Source organism: Clarias gariepinus, chromosome 12 (assembly GCF_024256425.1).
Source record: "Clarias gariepinus isolate MV-2021 ecotype Netherlands chromosome 12, CGAR_prim_01v2, whole genome shotgun sequence".
Classification (NCBI taxonomy): Eukaryota; Metazoa; Chordata; class Actinopteri; order Siluriformes; family Clariidae; genus Clarias; species Clarias gariepinus.
Window position 1 is genome coordinate 29376582 of NC_071111.1, and position 21255 is coordinate 29397836.

The window sequence follows — 21255 nt, forward strand, 5'->3', positions numbered from 1 at the left end:
CATCAAAAACCGTTAACTATTAGTCAAAAAAAACATAATTGAACACAAAATGCTGTTTTTAAATGATGGTTTTTATTATTTAGGGAGAAAAAAACCTACATGGCCCTGTGTGAAAAAGTGATTGCCCCCCTTGTTAAAAAATAACTTAACTGTGGTTTATCACACCTGAGTTCAATTTCTGTAGTCACCCCCAGGCCTGATTACTGCCACACCTGTTTCAATCAAGAAATCACTTAAATAGGAGCTACCTGACACAGAGAAGTAGACCAAAAGCACCTCAAAAGCTAGACATCATGCCAAGATCCAAAGAAATTCAGGAACAAATGAGAACAAAAGTAATTGAGATCTATCAGTCTGGTAAAGGTTATAAAGCCATTTCTAAAGCTTTGGGACTCCAGCGAACCAAGGTGAGAGCCATTATCCACAAATGGCAAAAACATGGAACAGTGGTGAACCTTCCCAGGAGTGGCCGGCCGACCAAAATTACCCCAAGAGCGCAGAGACAACTCATCCGAGAGGCCACAAACGACCCCAGGACAACATCTAAAGAACTGCAGGCCTCACTTGCCTCAATTAAGGTCAGTGTTCACGTCTCCACCATAAGAAAGAGACTGGGCAAAAACGGCCTGCATGGCAGATTTCCAAAACCACTTTTAAGCAAAAAGAACATTAAGGCTTGTCTCAATTTTGCTAAAAAAACATCTCAATGATTGCCAAGACTTTTGGGAAAATACCTTGTGGACTGACGAGACAAAAGTTGAACTTTTTGGAAGGTGCGTGTCCCGTTACATCTGGCGTAAAAGTAACACAGCATTTCAGAAAAAGAACATCATACCAACAGTAAAATATGGTGGTGGTAGTGTGATGGTCTGGGGTTGTTTTGCTGCTTCAGGACCTGGAAGGCTTGCTGTGATAGATGGAACCATGAATTCTACTGTCTACCAAAAAATCCTGAAGGAGAATGTCCGGCCATCTGTTCGTCAACTCAAGCTGAAGCGATCTTAAGGGCTGCAGCAGGACAATGACCCAAAACACACCAGCAAATCCACCTCTGAATGGCTGAAGAAAAACAAAATGAAGACTTTGGAGTGGCCTAGTCAAAGTCCTGACCTGAATCCTATTGAGATGTTGTGGCCTGACCTTAAAAAGGCGGTTGATGCTAGGAAACCCTCAAATAAAGCTGAATTACAACAATTCTGCAAAGATGAGTGGGCCAATATTCCTCCAGAGCACTGTAAAAGACTCGTTGCAAGTTATCGCAAACGCTTGATTGCAGTTATTGCTGCTAAGGGTGGCCCAACCAGTTATTAGGTTCAGGGGGCAATTACTTTTTCACACAGGGCCATGTAGGTTTGGATTTTTTTTCTCCCTAAATAATAAAAACCATCATTTTAAAACTGCATTTTGTGTTTACTTGTGTTATCTTTGACTAATAGTTAAATGTGTTTGATGATCAGAAACATTTAAGTGTGACAAACATGCAAAAGAATAAGGAATCAGGAAGGGGGCAAATAGTTTTTCACACCACTGTGTATATATATATACACTCAACAAAAATATAAACGCAACACCTTTGTTTCTGCTCCGATTTTTTATGAGATGGACTTAAAGATCTAAAATTCATTCCAGATACACAATATTACCATTTCTCTCAAACATTGTTCACAAATCAGTCTAAATGTGTGATAGTGAGCACTTCTGCTTTGCTGAGATAATCCATCCCACCTCACAGGTGTGCCACATCAAGATGCTGATCTGACATCATGAGTAGTGCACAGGTGTACCTTATACTGCCCACAATAAAAGGCCACCCTGGAATGTGCAGTTTTGTCTCACAGCAAAATGCCACAGATGCCACAAGCATTGAGGGAGCGTGCAATTAACATGCTGACAGCAGGAATGTCAACCAGATCTGTTGCTCGTGCATTGAATGTTCATTTCTCCACCATAAGCCGTCTCCAAAGGCGTTTCAGAGAATATGGCAGTACATCCAACCGGCCTCACAACCGCAGACCACGTGTAACCACATCAGCCCAGGACCTCCACATCCAGCAGGTTCACCTTCAAGATCGTCTGAGACCAGCCACTCAGATAGCTGCTGAAACAATTGGTTTGCATAACCAAACAATTTTTGCACAAACTGTCAGAAACCGTCTCAGGGAAGCTCAACTGGATGCTCGTCGTCCTCATCGGGGTCTTGACCTGACTCCAGCTCGTCGCCGTAACAGACTTGAGTGGGCAAATGCTCACATTCGATGGCGTCTGGCACGTTGGAGAGTTGTTCTCTTCACGGATGAATCTCGGTTTACATTGTTCATAGATTTTATTGATGGCATTTTGAATGCACAGATACCGTGATGATGTAATGTCCCAGTTCTTGCATGGCCAGCATACTCACCGGACATGTCACCCGTTGAGCATGTTTGGGATGTCCTTGACCGGCGTATACGACAGCGTGTACCAGTTCCCACTAATATCCAACAACTTCGCACAGCCATTGAAGAGGAGTGGACCAACATTCCACAGGCCACAATTGACAATCTGATAAACTCTATGCGAAGAAGATGGTTTGCACTGCATGAGGCAAATGTTGGTCACACCAGATACTGACCGGTTCTGAGTCCCCAGACCCCCAATAAAGCAAAAAACTGCACATTCCAGGGTGGCCTTTTATTGTGGGCAGTATAAGGTACACCTGTGCACTACTCATGATGTCAGATCAGCATCTTGATGTGGCACACCTGTGAGGTGGGATGGATTATCTCAGCAAAGCAGAAGTGCTCACTATCACACATTTAGACTGATTTGTGAACGATGTTTGAGAGAAATGGTAATATTGTGTATCTGGAATGAATTTTAGATCTTTAAGTCCATCTCATGAAAAATCGGAGCAGAAACAAAGGTGTTGCATTTATATTTTTGTTAAGTGTATATATATATATATATATACTATATACTATATTATATACATATAACCAATAATTTAAAGATGTAACATAAGTTTAAGGCATATATTTTAAGTAAAATTCACGTTCATGTTCCTGATTTAAAGAACACAAGGGAATAATTTATTGCTCAATAAAATGTTCCTAAATTATAAAACTTATGGAGTGTAAAAATGTCTACAAATTGAGTTCATCAGCTTCTGCAGGTTTAACTTCACAGAGAATAAAAGTTCTACAGGAGAATGAGATGAAAACAGAGGATCAGAGGTGCTGAGCTTTTAGTGCATTTTAAAAAGGATCTGACAAAAAGTGTGGAAAAATCAGAAGTGTGTCTGGTTACATATTCTATCTAAATTAATAAAGTGTTGTTTTTTTGTTATTTTGTCCTCCTCTCTAAACCAGGTGTACATTAGCAGCGTGTGTTGGGAGCAGGTACCAGGTCCCCAGTTTTCATAAGAACTTGAGCTCCTTTTGACTCTCCAGTGTGACTGATTTCGCTGGTTGTGGATTACAGTTTAGACATTTTTATGCAATTGTTTTAATTATATCTATATAATAAAACATACAGTAGTGATGGTACACTGTGATCTCCACTCATACACACACCTATTGATCCTGTTATCACCTTCTGCTCTGTGTTACTGTACGAGTGTGTTTGAGTCAGTGAGTTTATTTACAGATACAGTAAAACCTTGGACTGCGAGTATAATTCGTTCCAGGTTTTACTGGTATGTAAAATGTAACTGTGTTGTGTCTGCGCCTTTAAATCGTGAAGGGAATGCCTGAGGCTATTTTGTCAGCAGTTTTTCACTGTATTGGACTTTGAACTCTTTTGTTGAGGCGTTTCCGAAATTAGGATTATTCACCATCAGGACAGTTTTACAGGACGGCCATTTTCTAGCATCGCGCTCCTGGACTGATTCATTGAAACTGGTGAGGCCGAGTCATTTCTCCCACACACACACACACACACACACACACACACACACACACACACACACACACACACACAATATATCAGACTTTAGACATGTTTTAAAATAGTGTATATACTGTAATTGTAAACATCGGTATCTGGTGCACTGCAGTGTCTATTTTAGTACCATACACCTGAGCTACTTCTGCGAATTGTTCACATCTATGAAATGTTTGTAGGACCGTCCATGCCGCCTTCACAAGAATTCAAAATAAACACACTTTACTGAAAATAAAACACCAGTAAAACTAATTATTAGAGAACAATTCTGTTTATATTAAATAGTGACATTCCCTAAAATGTAAAAAATATTTTAAAAAGTCATTAAATTATTATTAATAATAAAAATAATAATATTTATTGATATAAAGGTTTTATTTCCTATTTGATATTTATTGGAACTAAAGAGAAATGTAAAAACTAATGATAAAGGGATCAATTGATAATTTTTATACTTTTTTAATATTTATCGAACGTGGTTTTTACTTACTTCAGTGTCTGTAGTTTGTAATGTTTATCATCCCTAAGAGCAGAGAGACACTTCACTCCTGAGTCTCCTACATTATTACAGGACAGATCCAGGTCTCTCAGGTGTGAGGGGTTTGATCTCAGAGCTGAAGTCAGAGCAGCACAGCCTTCATCTGAGACACCACACTTAGACAACCTGTAGAGACACAACAACACACTTCACTTTTTTGATCTCAGGCAGAGAATCAGCTCTGATTTTGCTCTGGTTGTAGACAGTTTGAATTATGATCCACATGATTCTCATTTTTTTCAACCAAAATATTTGTTGCACTTAAGTTAAAAAATAAATAAATAAAAAGTGTCACTGCACAAAACTTTAACTCTTAACAAACGAGAAAAAAAAGAAATGACATTTCTCTTTATTTCAGAATCTTAAAGTGAATAACCCAAGATCGAGTTGTTTTTTTTTCCCTGATCGTTTATTATTATGACCTGGAGGTGGATTAGATCATGTTTTGGTATTACTGGTTTAATATATATAATATAATCTTACCTCAGTGTCTCCAGTTTACAGAGAGGATTCTCCAGTAGAGCAGAGAGACACTTCACTCCTGAGTCTCCTACATGATTATAGGACAGATCCAGGTCTCTCAGGTGTGAGGGGTTTGATCTCAGAGCTGAAGTCAGAGCAGCACAGCCTTCATCTGAGACACCACAACGCTCCATCCTGTAGACACAACAACACACTCCATAAGCTTTTTTTAAATCTTGCTTTCAGATTTACTTTGAAGATAGTGTGAATGTAAAATGAGTTTATTATTTAGATTGACAGTTTAATTAGTTTCTCTCATCTGTTGTGTGTGATATTAAACCATCAGCAGCTGAAGCTAAAACAGGGAACAGACTGACTATGACCTTTAATCAGAGCAAGACAAAGAGAGTTTTATTTTAGTCTCCAGTGTTGGGGAATTTATTTAAAAAAGTAATCTACTACAAATTACTAATTACTTCTTTAAAAGTGTACTTTGATTACGTTACTGATTATAACATGTAACAAGTAATCAGCTTTCAATTTCAATTCAATTCAATTAGATTTTATTTGTATAGCGCTTTTAACAATTGACATTGTCACAAAGCAGCTTTACACAATCAAAGGAATTATTTAAGTTTGTATGAAATGTAAATGTGTATGAAGTAAAACGATAAGACTGTCCCTGAGTTGAGCAAGCTGAGGACGACAGTGTCGAGGAAAAACACCCTGAGATGGTAATAGGAAGAAACCTTAAGAGGAACCAGACTCAGCAGGGAACCCATCCTCATCTGGGTGAAACAGAGAGCAGGGATTAATCTGCATCATACTGTGTGAGACTGGAAGTTCAGTATAACAGGAGATGTGTTTAAGTTAAAATGGAGTCCAGTCCTGAACTATCGAGCGACTAAAATCACAATTCCTCAGAGAACAGCTGTCTGCTTCAGCCGAGGACAGGACCGTCTTCATGGAAACACTTCTCTTCTTTAACCCTTCTCCTTCCTTGTGTTTTATAAATAAAATGACCCCTTTTCCTGTAAGACCTCGCCTCGTGTCCGTGTGTCTGTGCAAAGAGAGTGAACCAGTTACAACTTCTAATGTAAAACTTCAAAGCTCTCCGACGATTGATTAAAGCACATGATCATTAACTGATGCTGCCACGTAAAAATGTGATTTTTAAATGCATTTTTTTTTTTTTTTTAACACTACTTTTTTAACGGTAGTAACATAATTTTATTGACATTGGTAACTGTAACCTGAGTAGTGATGGCGGCGATTCTCGAGCTCCTGTAACAAAGACTCTAGATAGCACACCAGATACAACAGATATCGCTTGTTCAGCGCTGAAAACGTGAGTGAAATATAGTGTAACTGAACTGTTGCACATCAGAGACAGGTCGATTATTTCTATTCCACCAAGACTGAAATCCGAACTCGGAAACAGCAGCTCCTGAGAACAACAGAGTGGCGTAGCAGAGCGAGGGGGACAGCAGGCAATAGGAAACGATGTGCTCGCAGACAGAAGAGAGAAAAGCGGGCGGGAGCCCCTGCATGGTTAAAGGCTAGCTGACCTTCGATTCCAACTCTCTTCTTGGCTAACATCCGCTCTCTGGATAATAAAATAGACCTGCTACGTTTGAGGATTAATGCTCACTCTGAGATGAGAAATAGCGCTGTTCTTTGCCTAACAGAATCCTGGCTAAACCAAAACATCCCGGACTCAGTCTATCAAATTGATGGCTTTCGGTTTTTCCGTGCGGACCGCAACCACTGGTCAGGAAAAAAGAGGAGCATTTAGGGCAGGTGATGCATCAGCGCTAAAGATGGCAAGGAAACAACTGACGGCAGGTGTTGTGAGAGCTAAAGCCACATACGCCCAGAAAATCCAGGGGCACCTTACTTCCAACGATCCGCAGGGTATGTGGAAGGGCATTAAGTACATCACAGACTATAACACCAAAGATGCACAATGCCCTCGGGACCCGTCCCTGCCTGATATACTAAACTCATTCTATGCCCGCTTTGAGGAACACGACAACCCTCCTCCCTGTACTAAGCTCCCATCACTTCCAGATGACACGCGCCTCAGAGTAACAACAGCCGAAGTGGAGAGGATTCTAAAAAGAATTAACCCCCGTAAAGCTGCAGGCCCTGATAACATACCAGGGAGGGTACTTACTGTAAGGACTGAAGTCAGAAGTGTTAACTGACATATTTAACACCTCTGTGTCAACTGCATCTGTTCCCACCAGCCTGAAGACTGCCACTATTGTTCCAGTCCCTAAGTGTTCAACAGTGACAGTGAAAACAGCGGGCTCCCCTCTATCACTGAACTGTACACTGTAGGATGCAGAGGCAGAGCCCTTTGCATTATTAAGGACTGCATACACTCTGCACATGCTCTATGTCAACCTCTTCCCTCAAGCAGGAGGCTGAGGAGCCTTCAGTGCATGACCACCAGGCTTAAAAACAGCTTCTATCCTGAGGCGATTAGACTGCTGAACTCTAGCCGTGCTCTGTAGGTCCTCTCCAATCAAACACAAACACAAGCTGCTAACAATGGATAGTATTTAATCACAATATATTTCTATATTTAGTGTAATATATAACCCTATGGTGCAATACATATATAACCCTGTAAGTCCAATGTACAAAATGTGCAATATAGTTTTAAAAAATGTGAAATACACTTTGTATAGTTTTTCGTCTTAATTCTTGCATAAAATATCTCTGACTGCTCTTATTTATATTAATGTATATACATATAAACATATTCATATTTATATCAATCTGTTATCTATGTGGCTTAAACGGGACCTGGGTCCTAATTTCGTACCATGACATGGAAGTGTGCTGGTATGACAATAAAGAATCTTTGAATCCTTTTTAATCAAATTACATGGATTTAAAATGTAACCTGTTACATTACTGCGTTATGAGGAAAAGTAATTGGATTAGAGTAACGCGTTACACAGTAACACATTATACCCAATTCTGTTAGTCACTCATATGATGTGTTCACCACTAGATCTGAACTGAGCTCACCTTCCTCAGGTCTGACCACCCCAGTGCAGCAGTCCCTGAGCTGTATGTAATCATCTGATGCAAGTATAGACCTCCACAACTGTATAGACTGTGTAACAACAGAGACTAATCTCACCCCTATCCCTGCTGCTACAGTATGTCCTCCGGGTGAAGAAATTAAAGTATAAATCCACTAACATGGCCTGTAGATCCGCTACTAGTTTGGGAAGTGGATTGATGCAGCCTAGTTTGTACCATAGCAACAATTTATGACCAAAGTTCTTCCTTTGTATGACTCTTTTGGAACAAGCCATTTCTATTTATTTATTTATTTATTCTACTTTCTTTAATTCTCTCGACTTGCCTTCTCAGTTTTTTTTCACATGGTTAATGTCTCCTAGGTCCACTCCCAGATATTTAAGACCTCAAGTTCTTCATGCTAAGTTGTTTAGAAGCTTGGTATTGATGGACCAAAGATTTTACTTCTTATCTTAAACAGCAAAGTTTCTATGGCTAGTGAGTATAGCATGCTGGACCGACCAGCTCTAACTAATACCCCTATAGACTTTAAAAGGTTCACATAAACTGCTGGATTTTTGATATGTTCAATAAAACTATAATATTTCCCATTTGTGCTTTATGCATCTCATTTATATCTGACTTTAATCTCATTACGGTCTTATACAGTGGTGTGAAAAACTATTTGCCCCCTTCCTCATTTCTTATTCTTTTGCATGTTTGTCACACTTAAATGTTTCTGCTCATCAAAAACTGTTAACAATTAGTCAAAGATAACATAATTTACACAAAATGCTTTGTTTTTAAATGAAGGTTTACGTTATTAAGGGAGAAAAAAAACTCCAAATCTACATGGCCCTGTGTGAAAAAGTGATTGCCCCCTTTGTTAAAAAATAACTTAACTGTAGTTTATCACACCCGAGTTCAATTTCTGTAGTCACCTCTAGGCCTGATTACTGCCACACCTGTTTCAATCAACAAATCACTTAAATAGGAGCTACCTGACACAGAGAAGTAGACCAAAAGCACCTCAAAAGCTAGACATCATGCCAAGATCCAAAGAAACTCAGGAACAAATGAGAACAAAAGTAATTGAGATCTATCAGTCTGGTAAAGGTTATAAAGCCATTTCTAAAGCTTTGGGACTCCAGTGAACCACAATGAGAGCCATTATCCACAAATGGCAAAAACATGGAACAGTGGTGAACCTTCCCAGGAGTGGCCGGCCGACCAAAATTACCCCAAGAGCGCAGAGACAACTCATCCGAGAGGCCACAAAAGACCCCAGGACCACATCTAAAGAACTGCAGGCCTCACTTGCCTCAATTAAGGTCAGTGTTTACGACTCCACCATAAGAAACAGACTGGGCAAAAACGTCCTGCATGGCAGATTTCCAAGGTGCAAACCACTTTTAAGCAAAAAGAACATTAAGGCTTGTCTCAATTTTGCTAAAAAACATCTCAATGATTGCCAAGACTTTTGGGAAAATACCTTGTGGACCGACGAGACAAAAGTTGAACTTTTTGGAAGTTGCGTGTCCCGTTACATCTGGCGTAAAAGTAACACAGCATTTCAGAAAAAGAACATCATACCAACAGTAAAATATGGTGGTGGTAGTGTGATGGTCTGGGGTTGTTTTGCTGCTTCAGGACCTGGAAGGCTTGCTGTGATAGATGGACCCATGAATTCTACTGTCTACCAAAAAATCCTGAAGGAGAATGTCCGGCCATCTGTTCGTCAACTCTTGTGGTGCTGCAGCAGGACAATGACCCAAAACACACCAGCAAATCCACCTCTGAACGGCTGAAGAAAAACAAAATGAAGACTTTGGAGTGGCCTAGTCAAATTCCTGACCTGAAACCTATTAAGATGTTGTGGAATGACCTTAAAAAGGCGGTTCATGCTAGAAAACCCTTAAATAAAGCTGAATTACAACAATTCTGCAAAGATGAGTGGGCCAAAATTCCTCCAGAGCGCTGTAAAAGACTTGTTGCAAGTTATCGCAAACGCTTGATTGCAGTTATTGCTGCTAAGGGTGTCCCAACCAGTTATTAGGTTCAGGGGGCAATTACTTTTTCACACAGGGCCATGTAGGTTTGGATTTCTCCCTAAATAATAAAAACCATCATTTAAAAACTGCATTTTGTGTTTACTTGTGTTATCTTTGACTAATAGTTAAATGTGTTTGATGATCAGAAACATTTTGTGTGACACACATGCAAAAGAATAAGAAATCAGGAAGGGGGCAAATAGTTTTTCACACCACTGTATATGGCTGATTTGCTTCTCCTTCAAATGCAATTCTGCTTCTCATGTACATCTCAGATTTCTCAAATGTTTCTCATGTATACCTCAGGTTGTGTCTCAGTTATGTCTCTTTGTTTCTCCTAAGTCAGCTTTAGAAGAAATAGAAAGGACAAAGTCGAGCTTGTAATGAGACAGCACAATTCCGTCTCATGAGACAAGAAAAAGCTCATTCTGAGCAACAACATTTTGTTATGGGAAACCATCAGTGTGCAGTGAAAAGAAACAATCTTCCTCCTCAGGACATTGATGATGAACCTAAAACTTCTGCTTCAGTCTCACTATTAGAGAATGTGTCTTACTGAGGAGCAGGTCATGTGACTCTCAGAGAGATGATCTTACTTCAGTGTCTCCAGTTTACAGAGAGGATTCTCCAGTACAGCAGAGAGACACTTCACTCCTGAGTCTCCTACATGATTATGGGACAGATCCAGGTCTCTCACGTGTAAGGGGTTTGATCTCAGAGCTGAAGTCAGAGCAGCACAGCCTTCATCTGAGACACCACACCACTGCAACCTGTAGAGACACAATGACACACTTCACTCTTTTGATCTCAGGCAGAGGAGCAGCTCTGATTTTGCTCTGGTTGTAGACAGTTTGTCTTGTTGTGGACTGAGGAATAGGGAGGCTAAAATGGGATTCAGGATTTTTCTCCACTGGAATTGTGATCCACCTAATTCTAATTTTTTTCAACCAAAAGTTTTTTGCACTCAAGTTAAAAAAAAAAAGAAAAAAAGTGTCTCTACACAGAACTTTAACTCTTAACAAACAAGAACAAAAAAAGAAAATACATTTTTCTTTATTTCAGAATCTTAAAGTGAATAACTTAAAAGCCGTCGACCATAAATAGAATGTTAACAATAATAAATTAAAATAAATAGAACTTGTGTGTTTTTCAGCCAACTACAGCACAACTACCAACTACTTCATCATCACATGCGTTATTTTATATCATTATTATTTGTATCAGCATAAAGTTAATGGCACAGAGATTGTTGGGTAGTTTACAATTAAATACAGTGTTTACAGTATAGAATTTTTATTGTTAAATGTTTTATTGCTCAGTCTTAACATACTCTTAGTATCCTTCTATGTGTCTTTCACTCTGTTCTTATAGTCTCTGTGTAACAGCTAGACTCAACACGTCAGGTTTATTTTACTAAAACAGTAAGTTATATCCCAATTACAACTGTACTGTACTGTACACACCTGTCTCTATTCACACAGTAGTATATATGTTAGTGTGTGTGTGTGTGTGTGTGTGTGTGTGTGTGTGTGAGTGTGTGTGTGCATGCGCGCATGTGAGATATTTACCTTATTCTGATAAAAAAAAAAAATAACACAAACTAACACATGCAGTGATAAAGTCTATACTCGCTGCTAAACGAAAGGACAGAAGAAAGTGTAAGAGTTTGACGCGTGCGCACTGAGGGACACGGAGAGCATGAAAAGGAGCCAATCAGAGTCCGTCAGAAATGAGATGCGTCTATACATCAATCAAGATCATGACTTTTTTCCTGATCGTTTATTATTATGACCTGGAGGTGGATTAGATCATGTTTTGGTGTAACTGGTTTAATATATATAATATAATCTTACCTCAGTGTCTCCAGTTTACAGAGAGGATTCTCCAGTAGAGCAGAGAGACACTTCACTCCTGAGTCTCCTACATGATTACAGGACAGATCCAGGTCTCTCAGGTGTGAGGGGTTTGATCTCAGAGCTGAAGTCAGAGTAGCCCAGCCTTCATCTGATACACCACAATTATACAACCTGTAGAGACACAATGACACACTTCATTAACAGATTTTAATCTTGGTTTAAGACTTACTTTAAAGATGATGTGTTTGTAAAATGAGCTCATTAATTGACATGGAGATTTAATATCATTTGATTAACAAATCTAATTAACAATGTAAATAAAATAATCATACTGAGAGTTATATTAAGTTTCTCTTATCTATTGTGTACAGATTTATTTTATTACAGAATCAAAGAAGTAAAAGTCAGAATCGTGATGAAAACCAAATACTATCATGAATTAAAAGATACACCACAAAAACAATAGGACACTTATTTTAAAGAAAATTAACATTCATGTCTGTTTTAAGCCAGAACACTTGGTGATAATTTGTTGGTAAATTATTTTTTCCTATATTATTAAACACATGGAGTGAAACAATTGTTCATTTATTAGGTTCATCAGCTTCTGCAGACTTAACTTTACTGAAAATAAAAATTCTATAGGAAAATGATATAAAAACAGAAAATCAGAGGTGCTGAGACTTTTGTGCATTTTAAAAAGTGTCTGGTTACATATTTAAATTCAAATATTATTTGTCACATACAGTCATAAACAGTACGATATGCAGTGAAATGCTTAGATGACCTCCAGTGACCTTAAAATGTAAAAACAGTTAACAAGAGATAAATAGAACAAAATATAAAAAACTTTAAGAAAATTTATAAGAAATATATATAAAAAAAAAAGTGCAAATGTGCATGAATGTCTGCGGTATGTGCAACTGTGCATAAGTGTCCCTTACTGTGTAGTGTACAACATGCAGAGTGGTTTAGTCCTGTATAATGTCTATAACTGTGAATTGTGCAATGTGCAAAGACGCAGAGATTGTTTAGTCCTGAGTAGTGATCTGGTTGAGAGACCGTATCGCCTGCGGGAAGAAGCTCCTCCTCAGTCTCTCTGTGTTGGCCCTCAGGGAGCGGAATCGCTTTCCTGACCTAAACAGAGAGAACCGTCCATTGTTGGGATGGCTGAGGTCCTTTACGATCTTCCTGGCCTTGGTCCAGCACCGCCTGCTGTAGATCGATTGCAGGTCAGGGAGCTCGGTGCAGATGATACGCACAGCTGATCGCACCACCCTCCTTAGAGCTCGTCTGTCCTGCATAGTGCTGTTCCCGAACCAGATTGAGATGTTTTCCGTCAGGATGCTCACTATGGTGCAGGAGTAGAAGTTCCTGAGCACCTTGGAGGGCATTCTGAAGTCTCTCAAGCGTCTGAGATGGTAGAGACGCTGCCGGGCCTTTTCAACACGGTGTTGATGTGACAGAACCATGACAGGTCCGCCGTGTTGTGAACACCGAGGTATTTGAAGCTGTCCACTCTCTCCACTGGGCTCTCGTTGATGACGGGGGTCTGGTAGTTTCTCTCCTACTTAGTGCTGAAGTCCACTATCAACCTTGTCTTACTGACGTTTAGAAGGAGGTTGTTCCTCTGGCGCCAGTTCTTCGGATTCCTAATCTCCTTCAGGTAGGCCGACTCGTTGTTATCAGAGATCAGGCTCACCACGACGGTGTCGTCAGCAGACTAAAGTACAGCAGGGGACTTAGAACACAACCCTGGGGAGCTCCAGTGCTGAGAGTGAGGGATGAGACATGTCCACCCATCCTTACTAGTTGTGGTTCGCCAGTTAGGAAATTAGAGATCCACTGGCACAGCGATAAATTGAGTCCCAGGTGCTCCAGCTTGGTGGTGAGTGTAGAGAGAATTATGGTGTTAAATGCTGAGCTGTAGACGATGAAGGGCATTTAAACATAATTTCCCCACCTAGTGTCCAGGTGAGTGAGTGATGTGTGGAGGAGGCGAGAGATGGCATCGTCAGTTGACATCGTCAGTTGGACGGTAAGCGAACTGTAATGGGTCAAGTGTGTCCGGTAAAGAAGAAATTATAATGTCCTTGACCAGCTGCTCAAAGCAATTCATCACTACTGAGGAGAGGTTGAATATCTCTGTGATCACAGGTGCTAGCTGGTCTGCGCAGGCTCTGAGGACTCGACCTGAGATGCCGTCTGGTCCTGCTGCTTTCCTGGTGTTCACTCTCGTGAAGGCTCTCCTCACGTCATGCTCGGAGATGATGAACGCGTTTCCGGTGCTGGCAGTGTCTTCCTGTCTGCAGCCGTTGAGCATCGCTATCGTCTTCAGCTGCAGCCTCGAAGCCAAAGACATGTCCGCATTCATCATACTGGATGTTGGTGCTTTAGAGTCCGTTATTGTTGATTCTGCCTAATTTAATAAGGTGTGTGAGATTAGCACTCATCAGTTTTACATGTTATTTTGTCCTCCTCTCTAAACCAGGTGTACATTAGCACCGTGTGTGTTGGGAGCAGGTCCCAGGTCCCCAGTGTTCATGAGAGCTACTTCTGACTCACCAGTGTGGACTGATTTCTCTCTGTGGGGACTATGCAGTCTTTGTAACAAAATCCAACAGAATTCACACACTTTATTGAGAAGATCAGACTGTCAGTAATCAGACTTTTTATTCTAATTTATGTTCTTAAAATAGAATCTTACTTCAGTCTTTCCAGTTTACAGTGAGGATTCTCCAGTAGAACAGAGAGACGCTTCACGTCTGAGTCTCCTAGTTTATTATAGGACAGATCCAGGTCTCTCAGGTCTGAGAGTTTTAATCTCAGGGCTGAATTCAGAGCAACACAGCCTGAGACACCACAATGTTCCAACCTGTAGAGACACAATGACACACACTTCATCAACAGATTATCTTGGTTTGAAACTTACTTTAAAGTGGAGCAGGTCCCAGGTCGCCAGTATTAATGAGAACTTGAGCTACTTTTGACTCACCAGTCTGGACTGATTTCTTTGCAGTTGTGATATTTTATGTACATTATTTTAATTGTAAACCTGCACTGTGATCTCCTCTCACACACACACCTGTTGATCCTGTTCTCACCTTCAGCTTTGTGTTTCTGTCTGACTGTGTTTGAGTCAGTGAGATTATTTATAGGTATTCTTTATTTATAACAAAATGTTAAATAATACAAGACCATTTTGTTTTATCTTAGTGACAAAACTATTGAAGAAATTCAATAGACAAATGACTATATATATAAAAAAATTGTACAATCCATTATTTCACTTAAGTGCCTTTAGCTTTGATTATGATACACAATGTGGTGTTTAGTTCATGTTTAAAAATGATTCTTCATGCTCCCAGAACCACTCTTTTAAAAGTTGAGTCCTGAAACCCAGATTATAACTTATAGCCTTTTTTTCTGATTAGCCTCCCTGATCTCTTAAGGCTACACAGCTGTTTAGTCCCAATCCCTTGGGTTGTCCTCACATTGTGTGTGTGAACATGTTATTTCTTTCACTATTAAACATTGCTGCGGGTTCTACTATTGTTTTTAATAATTTCTTTTCACTAAGGGCTGCACGGTGGTGTAGTGGTTAAGCACTGTCGCCTTGCAGGGTCAGGGTTCGATTCCCAGCCAGGGTCGATTCACGTCTCTGTGCGCATGGAGTTTGCATGTTCTCTCCGTGCTTGGTGAGTTTCCTCCAGGTACTCTGGTTTCCTTTCACAGTCCAAAGACCTGCAGATTAAGCTAACTGGCATTCCCGAATTGCCCATAGTGTGTGATTGAGTGTGTGTGTGAGCCCTGCGAAGGATTGGCACCCTGTCCAGGGTGTCCCCCGCCTCGCGCCCTAAATCTCCTGGGATAGGCTCCAGGTCCCTCGTGACCCTGAATACAGGATAAAGCGGTAAAGCAGATGAGTTAGTGTTTTCCCTAAGTGTTTAAGTGATCTCCCAACACACTCATTCAAGATATTTTTCTGACTGCATTTATTTCTCAGAGATGTTGGTTCACTACGACCCTTTCAGGTTTTAATAATGCATTGGACAGTTTTTAGCCCAATTCTAGTAGTTTCAGCTCGTCCTTAGTTGTTTTCTTTGCTTATGCAGAGTGTCACAAGGAGACGAGTTCATTTACAATCACTCTCATCAACTCATTTGTGACATTTTGTAGACTCAGTCTGACTCCCTGTCTTCTGACTTCACATGAATTTTATATCAACACTTTACTGAAAATAAAACACCTTTAAACCAATGGAAAAAATCTGATTATATAAAATCTAGTGACATTCCGAAAGATGTTGAAGATTTAAAGATTTTTTTGTCAATAAATTATTATTAATGTCAATAAAGGTTTTATTTACTAATCTGGTAATCTGATATCTTGAGAGAAATGTACAAATGAATGTTAAAGGGATTAACAGATCATTCTTATACGTTTGCAACATTAATTAAAAGAGGTTTTTACTTACGTCAGTGTCTGTAGTTTGTAATGTTCATCATCCTTAAGAGCAGAGAGACACATCACTCCTGAGTCTCCTACATGATTATAGGACAGATTCAGGTCTCTCAGGTGTGAGGGGTTTGATCTCAGAGCTGAAGTCAGAGCAAGACAGCCTTCATCTGAGACTTTACACCACTGCAACCTGTAGAGACACAATGACACACACTTCATCAACAGATTATCTTGGTTTAATACTAACTTTAAAGATGATCAGTTTGTAAAATGAGCTCATTATTCACAATGACATGGGGATTTAATATCACCTGATTATTCTAATTAACAATGTATTCAAAATTATTAAACTGAGTGTCACAATTACAAATTGAGTTCATCAGCTTCTGCAGGTTTAACTTTACAGAGAATAAAAGTTCTACAGGAGAATGAGATGAAAACAGAGGATCAGAGGTGCTGAGCTTTTAGTGCATTTTAAAAAGGATCTGACAAAAAGTGTGTAAAAATCAGAAGTGTGTCTGGTTACATATTCATATAATAAAGTGTGTGAGATTAACACTCATCAGTTTTGTTATTTTGTCCTCCTCTCTAAACCAGGTGTAAATTAGCACCTAATCAAAAACCACATTATTTTAATTATATCTGTATCATAAACATACAGTAGTGATGGTGCACTGTGATCTCCTTTCATACACACACCTACTGATCCTGTTCTCACCTTCAGCTCTGTGTTACTGTAGGAACGTGTTTGAGTCAGTGGGTTTATTCAGAAACTTCATGACAAAATGTTAAATAATACGAAACTGTTTTAGGATCTTAGTGAAATAACTATTGAGGAAAACTGCATGGTTTTAATCCTGCTCGTCATGTCTACAGCTGCTTTCAGCGACCCTGTTTATAACAACTAGACAGAGACACTGAAAGAACATTCACTCACAGAATAAACAGATTTTTGTTTCCCCTAAAGCAGTGTTTCCCACATCAAGTATACAGAGCTTGTAAACTGTACATTTGGGTTTTCTGATATGTAGAATTAAACTCATCATTACTTTTAGAAAATGTACATTTTAGTACAACTGGAATGACAATAAAAAAATGTAGAACAAAAAAAAAAATGCACATATTGATATATATTATGTCCTTGATGTAAAATGTATGTTTGCTGACAGAGAGGGTTTTCATTACGGGTCACTTTATTTAAGACTGTATAGTTAATGTATGCGTTCTTCTTCTTCTTCTTATTATTATTATTATTATAATTGTTATTATTATGGTCACACGTGATCTTATAAATCTGTTCTATTTCTTGCCTACATGATCCTTTTTACAATTTTTGCTTAGTCGTGTGTGTATAGTTAGTTAAAATTAAATTTACATTGAGTTCTTTGTATTGAAGATTATATTGTGCTAAAAAAATTTAATAATTGCAAATTCTATATTGCACAATCCTGACTCATATACAGTATATTTATTAAAACATAATGCAAAAAATGGCTAAAAATGCTTTGGTGTTTAAGGGCTAGGGCTCTCTGACAAACAGTGCCATCTACACTAAAGACTGTTTAGTATTTTTATATACTTCATCATATATGGGGAGGGTTAGTAGGTTGGATCTCTGAAATGTGAAATTAATAGAAAATAAAATAAATCTACATATTGTGTTAAATGTCATATATATTTGTTGTTAGTTGTGTATAATAGACCACTTTTGTGCTGCAGGTAACACGGCCCCGCTGGCTACGACCACAGGTATATCTCACACCCGTGGGAAAATTATTTTAACTTACTGCCTTAATAAAGTGCCCAGGGAAGTTTCACTTTTAATCAACCATGTGTTTAATGAAGAGATGTAGATATGTAGGTTGCTGATGACTAAACTCCATTACAAAATTGCTTTGTAAAAAGATTTAAATTTCAAATTTAGTTAAAAAAATCCAACCACCAGTCACATCATACAGTCCACCCAGGTGTCCCTAGTTAATCACCACGGCTAACCTTTTACACATGTGTACATCTTAATAATTCATTTATTAAAATTAAACTGTCAAATGGAAACTTACTTTACATTCTGTACAAATATCATTACAATATACAGAATATACAGAGTTTAGCAGTGTGTGTCAACACTTAATATCTTTGTCAGGTTGGGTGACATTTTATATAACTTGGGGTTTTGATTTGCCAGATTTTGTTGGTGTCTGTTATATTGTTGATCAGCTCATTCTCTTATGTCATTTCATTCAGGGTCCCTGCTCATCTGCGTGAACGTGCATTAGGCATGCTGCAGGGAGGCATGAGGACCGCTGATGTGGCTAGGGCGATAAATCGCCATGTCCGCACCGTGAGACGCCTAAGACGGCGCTACAGGGAGACGGGAAGGACAGCTGATCATCCTCGCAGTGGAAGACCACGTGTAACAACACCTGCACAGGATCGGTACATCCGAATATCACACCTGCGTGACAGGTACAGGATGGCCACAACAACTGGCCGAGTCACACCAGGAACACACAATCCCTCCATCAGTGCTCAGACTGTCCACAATAGGCAGTCCATGAGGAGGAGATGCACTGCAGTACTTCAAGCAGCTGGTGGACACACCAGATACTGACTGGTACTTTAGATTTTCAGCCTCCCTTCATTCAGGGACACATTGGGAAACATTTTTAGTTTATGTCTTATGGTGTTGACTCTTTTAGTGTTCATACAAATATTTACACATTAAGTTTACTGAAAGTAAAAACAGTTAAAAGTCAGAGGACGTTTCTTTTTTTGCTGAGTATATATATATTTTCCCACTCAGTACCTTAGTCAATGTTACTATTAGAATTTATTCACAAATTTTACATTGTGTCCCTTCACATAGTTTTAAGGTCTACCTCCAGTCTGAAACACCAACGGATGTCTGTTGAAATATTTGAGGTTTGTTTATAGTCATTCTGGTGCTAATGTGTTAGTGTGTTTCTATTATTCTGGCCGTGAGAGAGCAGTTATACTGGAGTGTCACACTGACGTTGAGTTCCAGTCAAGTTTCATAGAGAGAGGAGCATTTCAGGGATTTTAAATCCTGAAGGATCACTGATGGATCTCTAGCAGAGTCCCAGAATGCATTGCTGCTGTACAACAGGTTTGTGTTGTTCTGGAGTTTTTGTCGAAATATGGTAAAAAAACATAAACATATAGTGTTGCGCATAAAAGTTGGAAAAACAATGTTGTGAAGGGAAATAGGATTGTTTTTGTGGCGTCCATCAGCGAGTAGCATGTTTCGACAGAACACCAGCTATGTGATGACAAGCATGACTGTTAGGGAAGGGAATCACTAGTTGAGTGCACTATCTGTAGGATTATAGAGGAACTGCAACATATTACAAACTCAAATGCAAACATATATAAATAATTTAAAAATAAGTATTATACAATATACAATATTGTATATAATTTACAATAAATCGATTTGGCAGTCAGCATGGCGATAGGTATATGGATTGCTGCATAAAAGAATCATGATACGTAACTGAATTTATTTATTTTTTCTCATCTCTAATGACGTTAGTGGTTAATATCTGTGCAAAATTGATGCTTTAGAAACAGTTCTGTATGAGTGTAAGAACAAACAGGTTAAAAGACTGGACTAATTAAAGAACTAAAGCATCGCTGTTTTCAGATAAAGAGGAAACAAGTTAAACCCCGCTGGGGGATAATGGGGCAGTGGTGGATCAAACAGTTACTGATTGGAAGGTCAGGGTTCAAGTTCAACCATCATAGTGTGAAATACACTTTTACTGCCATTATATATTTAATGCATTCTTTGGAAAAAAACTTAAAAAAAAACATATATTATTTTAGTTATCAGTGGTAGGTTTCTCATCTGCCATGCGGAAGGCCTGGGTCTTCAATTTCCAGCCAAACCCCAAACCCCAGTCACTGGATGCAGTGCTGGTCCCAAGCCCGGATATAATGGGAGGGTTACGGCAGGAAGAGCATTGACATTGATAATAAACCTAAAACTTCTGCTTAAGTCTCACTATTAGAGAATGTGTCTTACTGAGGAGCAGGTCATGTGACTCTCAGAGAGATGATCTTACCTCAGTGTCTCCAGTTTACAGAGAGGATTCTCCAGTAGAGCAGAGAGACACTTCACTCCTGAGTCTCCTACATGATTATGGGACAGATCCAGGTCTCTCAGGTGTGAGGGATTTGATCTCAGAGCTGAAGTCAGAGCAGCACAGCCTTCATCTGAGACACCAGACGACTCCAACCTGTAGAGACACAATGACACTCTTCACTCTTTTGATCTTAGGCAGAGGAGCAGCTCTGATTTTGCTCTGGTTGTAGACAGTTTGTCTTGTTGTGGACTGAGGAATAGGGAGGCTAAAATGGGATTCAGGATTTTTCTCCACTGGAATTGTGATCCACATGATTCTCATTTTTTTCAACCAAAACTTTTGTTGCACTCAAGTTAAAAAAAGTGTCTCTGTGTAAGAGCTAGAATCAACACGTCAGGTTTATTTTACTAAATCAGTAAGTTATATCCCAATTACAACTGTACTGTACTGTACACACCTGTCTCTATTCACACAGTAGTATATATGTTAGTGTGTGTGTGTGTGTGTGTAAGAAATGTACCTTTTTCTGATAAAAAAAAATAACAAAATAACACATGCAGTGATAAAGTCTATACTCGCTGCTAAATGAAAGAACAGAAGAAAGTGTAAGAGTTTGACGCGTGCGCACTGAGGGACACGGAGAGCATGAAAAGGAGCCAATCAGAAACAGGTTGTCAGCATGTACCCCCTCCAGCTTCTGATTGGCTGGTACTGTCCCTCCTCTAGCATCTGATTGGATGAAATTACAGTGTGATCTGAATGCAGGGAAACACATGCACGTGAATCTCCGTCAGAAATGAGATGCGTCTATACATCAATCA

At 39.3% G+C, this 21255-nt stretch overlaps 1 protein-coding gene across 1 annotated transcript in view; it reads right to left on the reverse strand.

Moving 5' to 3' along the window:
• Nucleotides 1-4407: 4407 nt before the first annotated feature.
• The window catches only part of LOC128534555 (NACHT, LRR and PYD domains-containing protein 12-like), a 140636-nt gene continuing 123788 nt past the window's right edge, over nucleotides 4408-21255 (reverse strand). The window contains exons 7-8 of the mRNA XM_053509026.1: nucleotides 4943-5116; nucleotides 4408-4585 (exon numbers count right to left, since the gene is read on the reverse strand). Coding sequence (XP_053365001.1) covers nucleotides 4408-4585; nucleotides 4943-5116 — 352 coding nt within the window. The remainder of the gene's footprint in view (nucleotides 4586-4942; nucleotides 5117-21255) is intronic.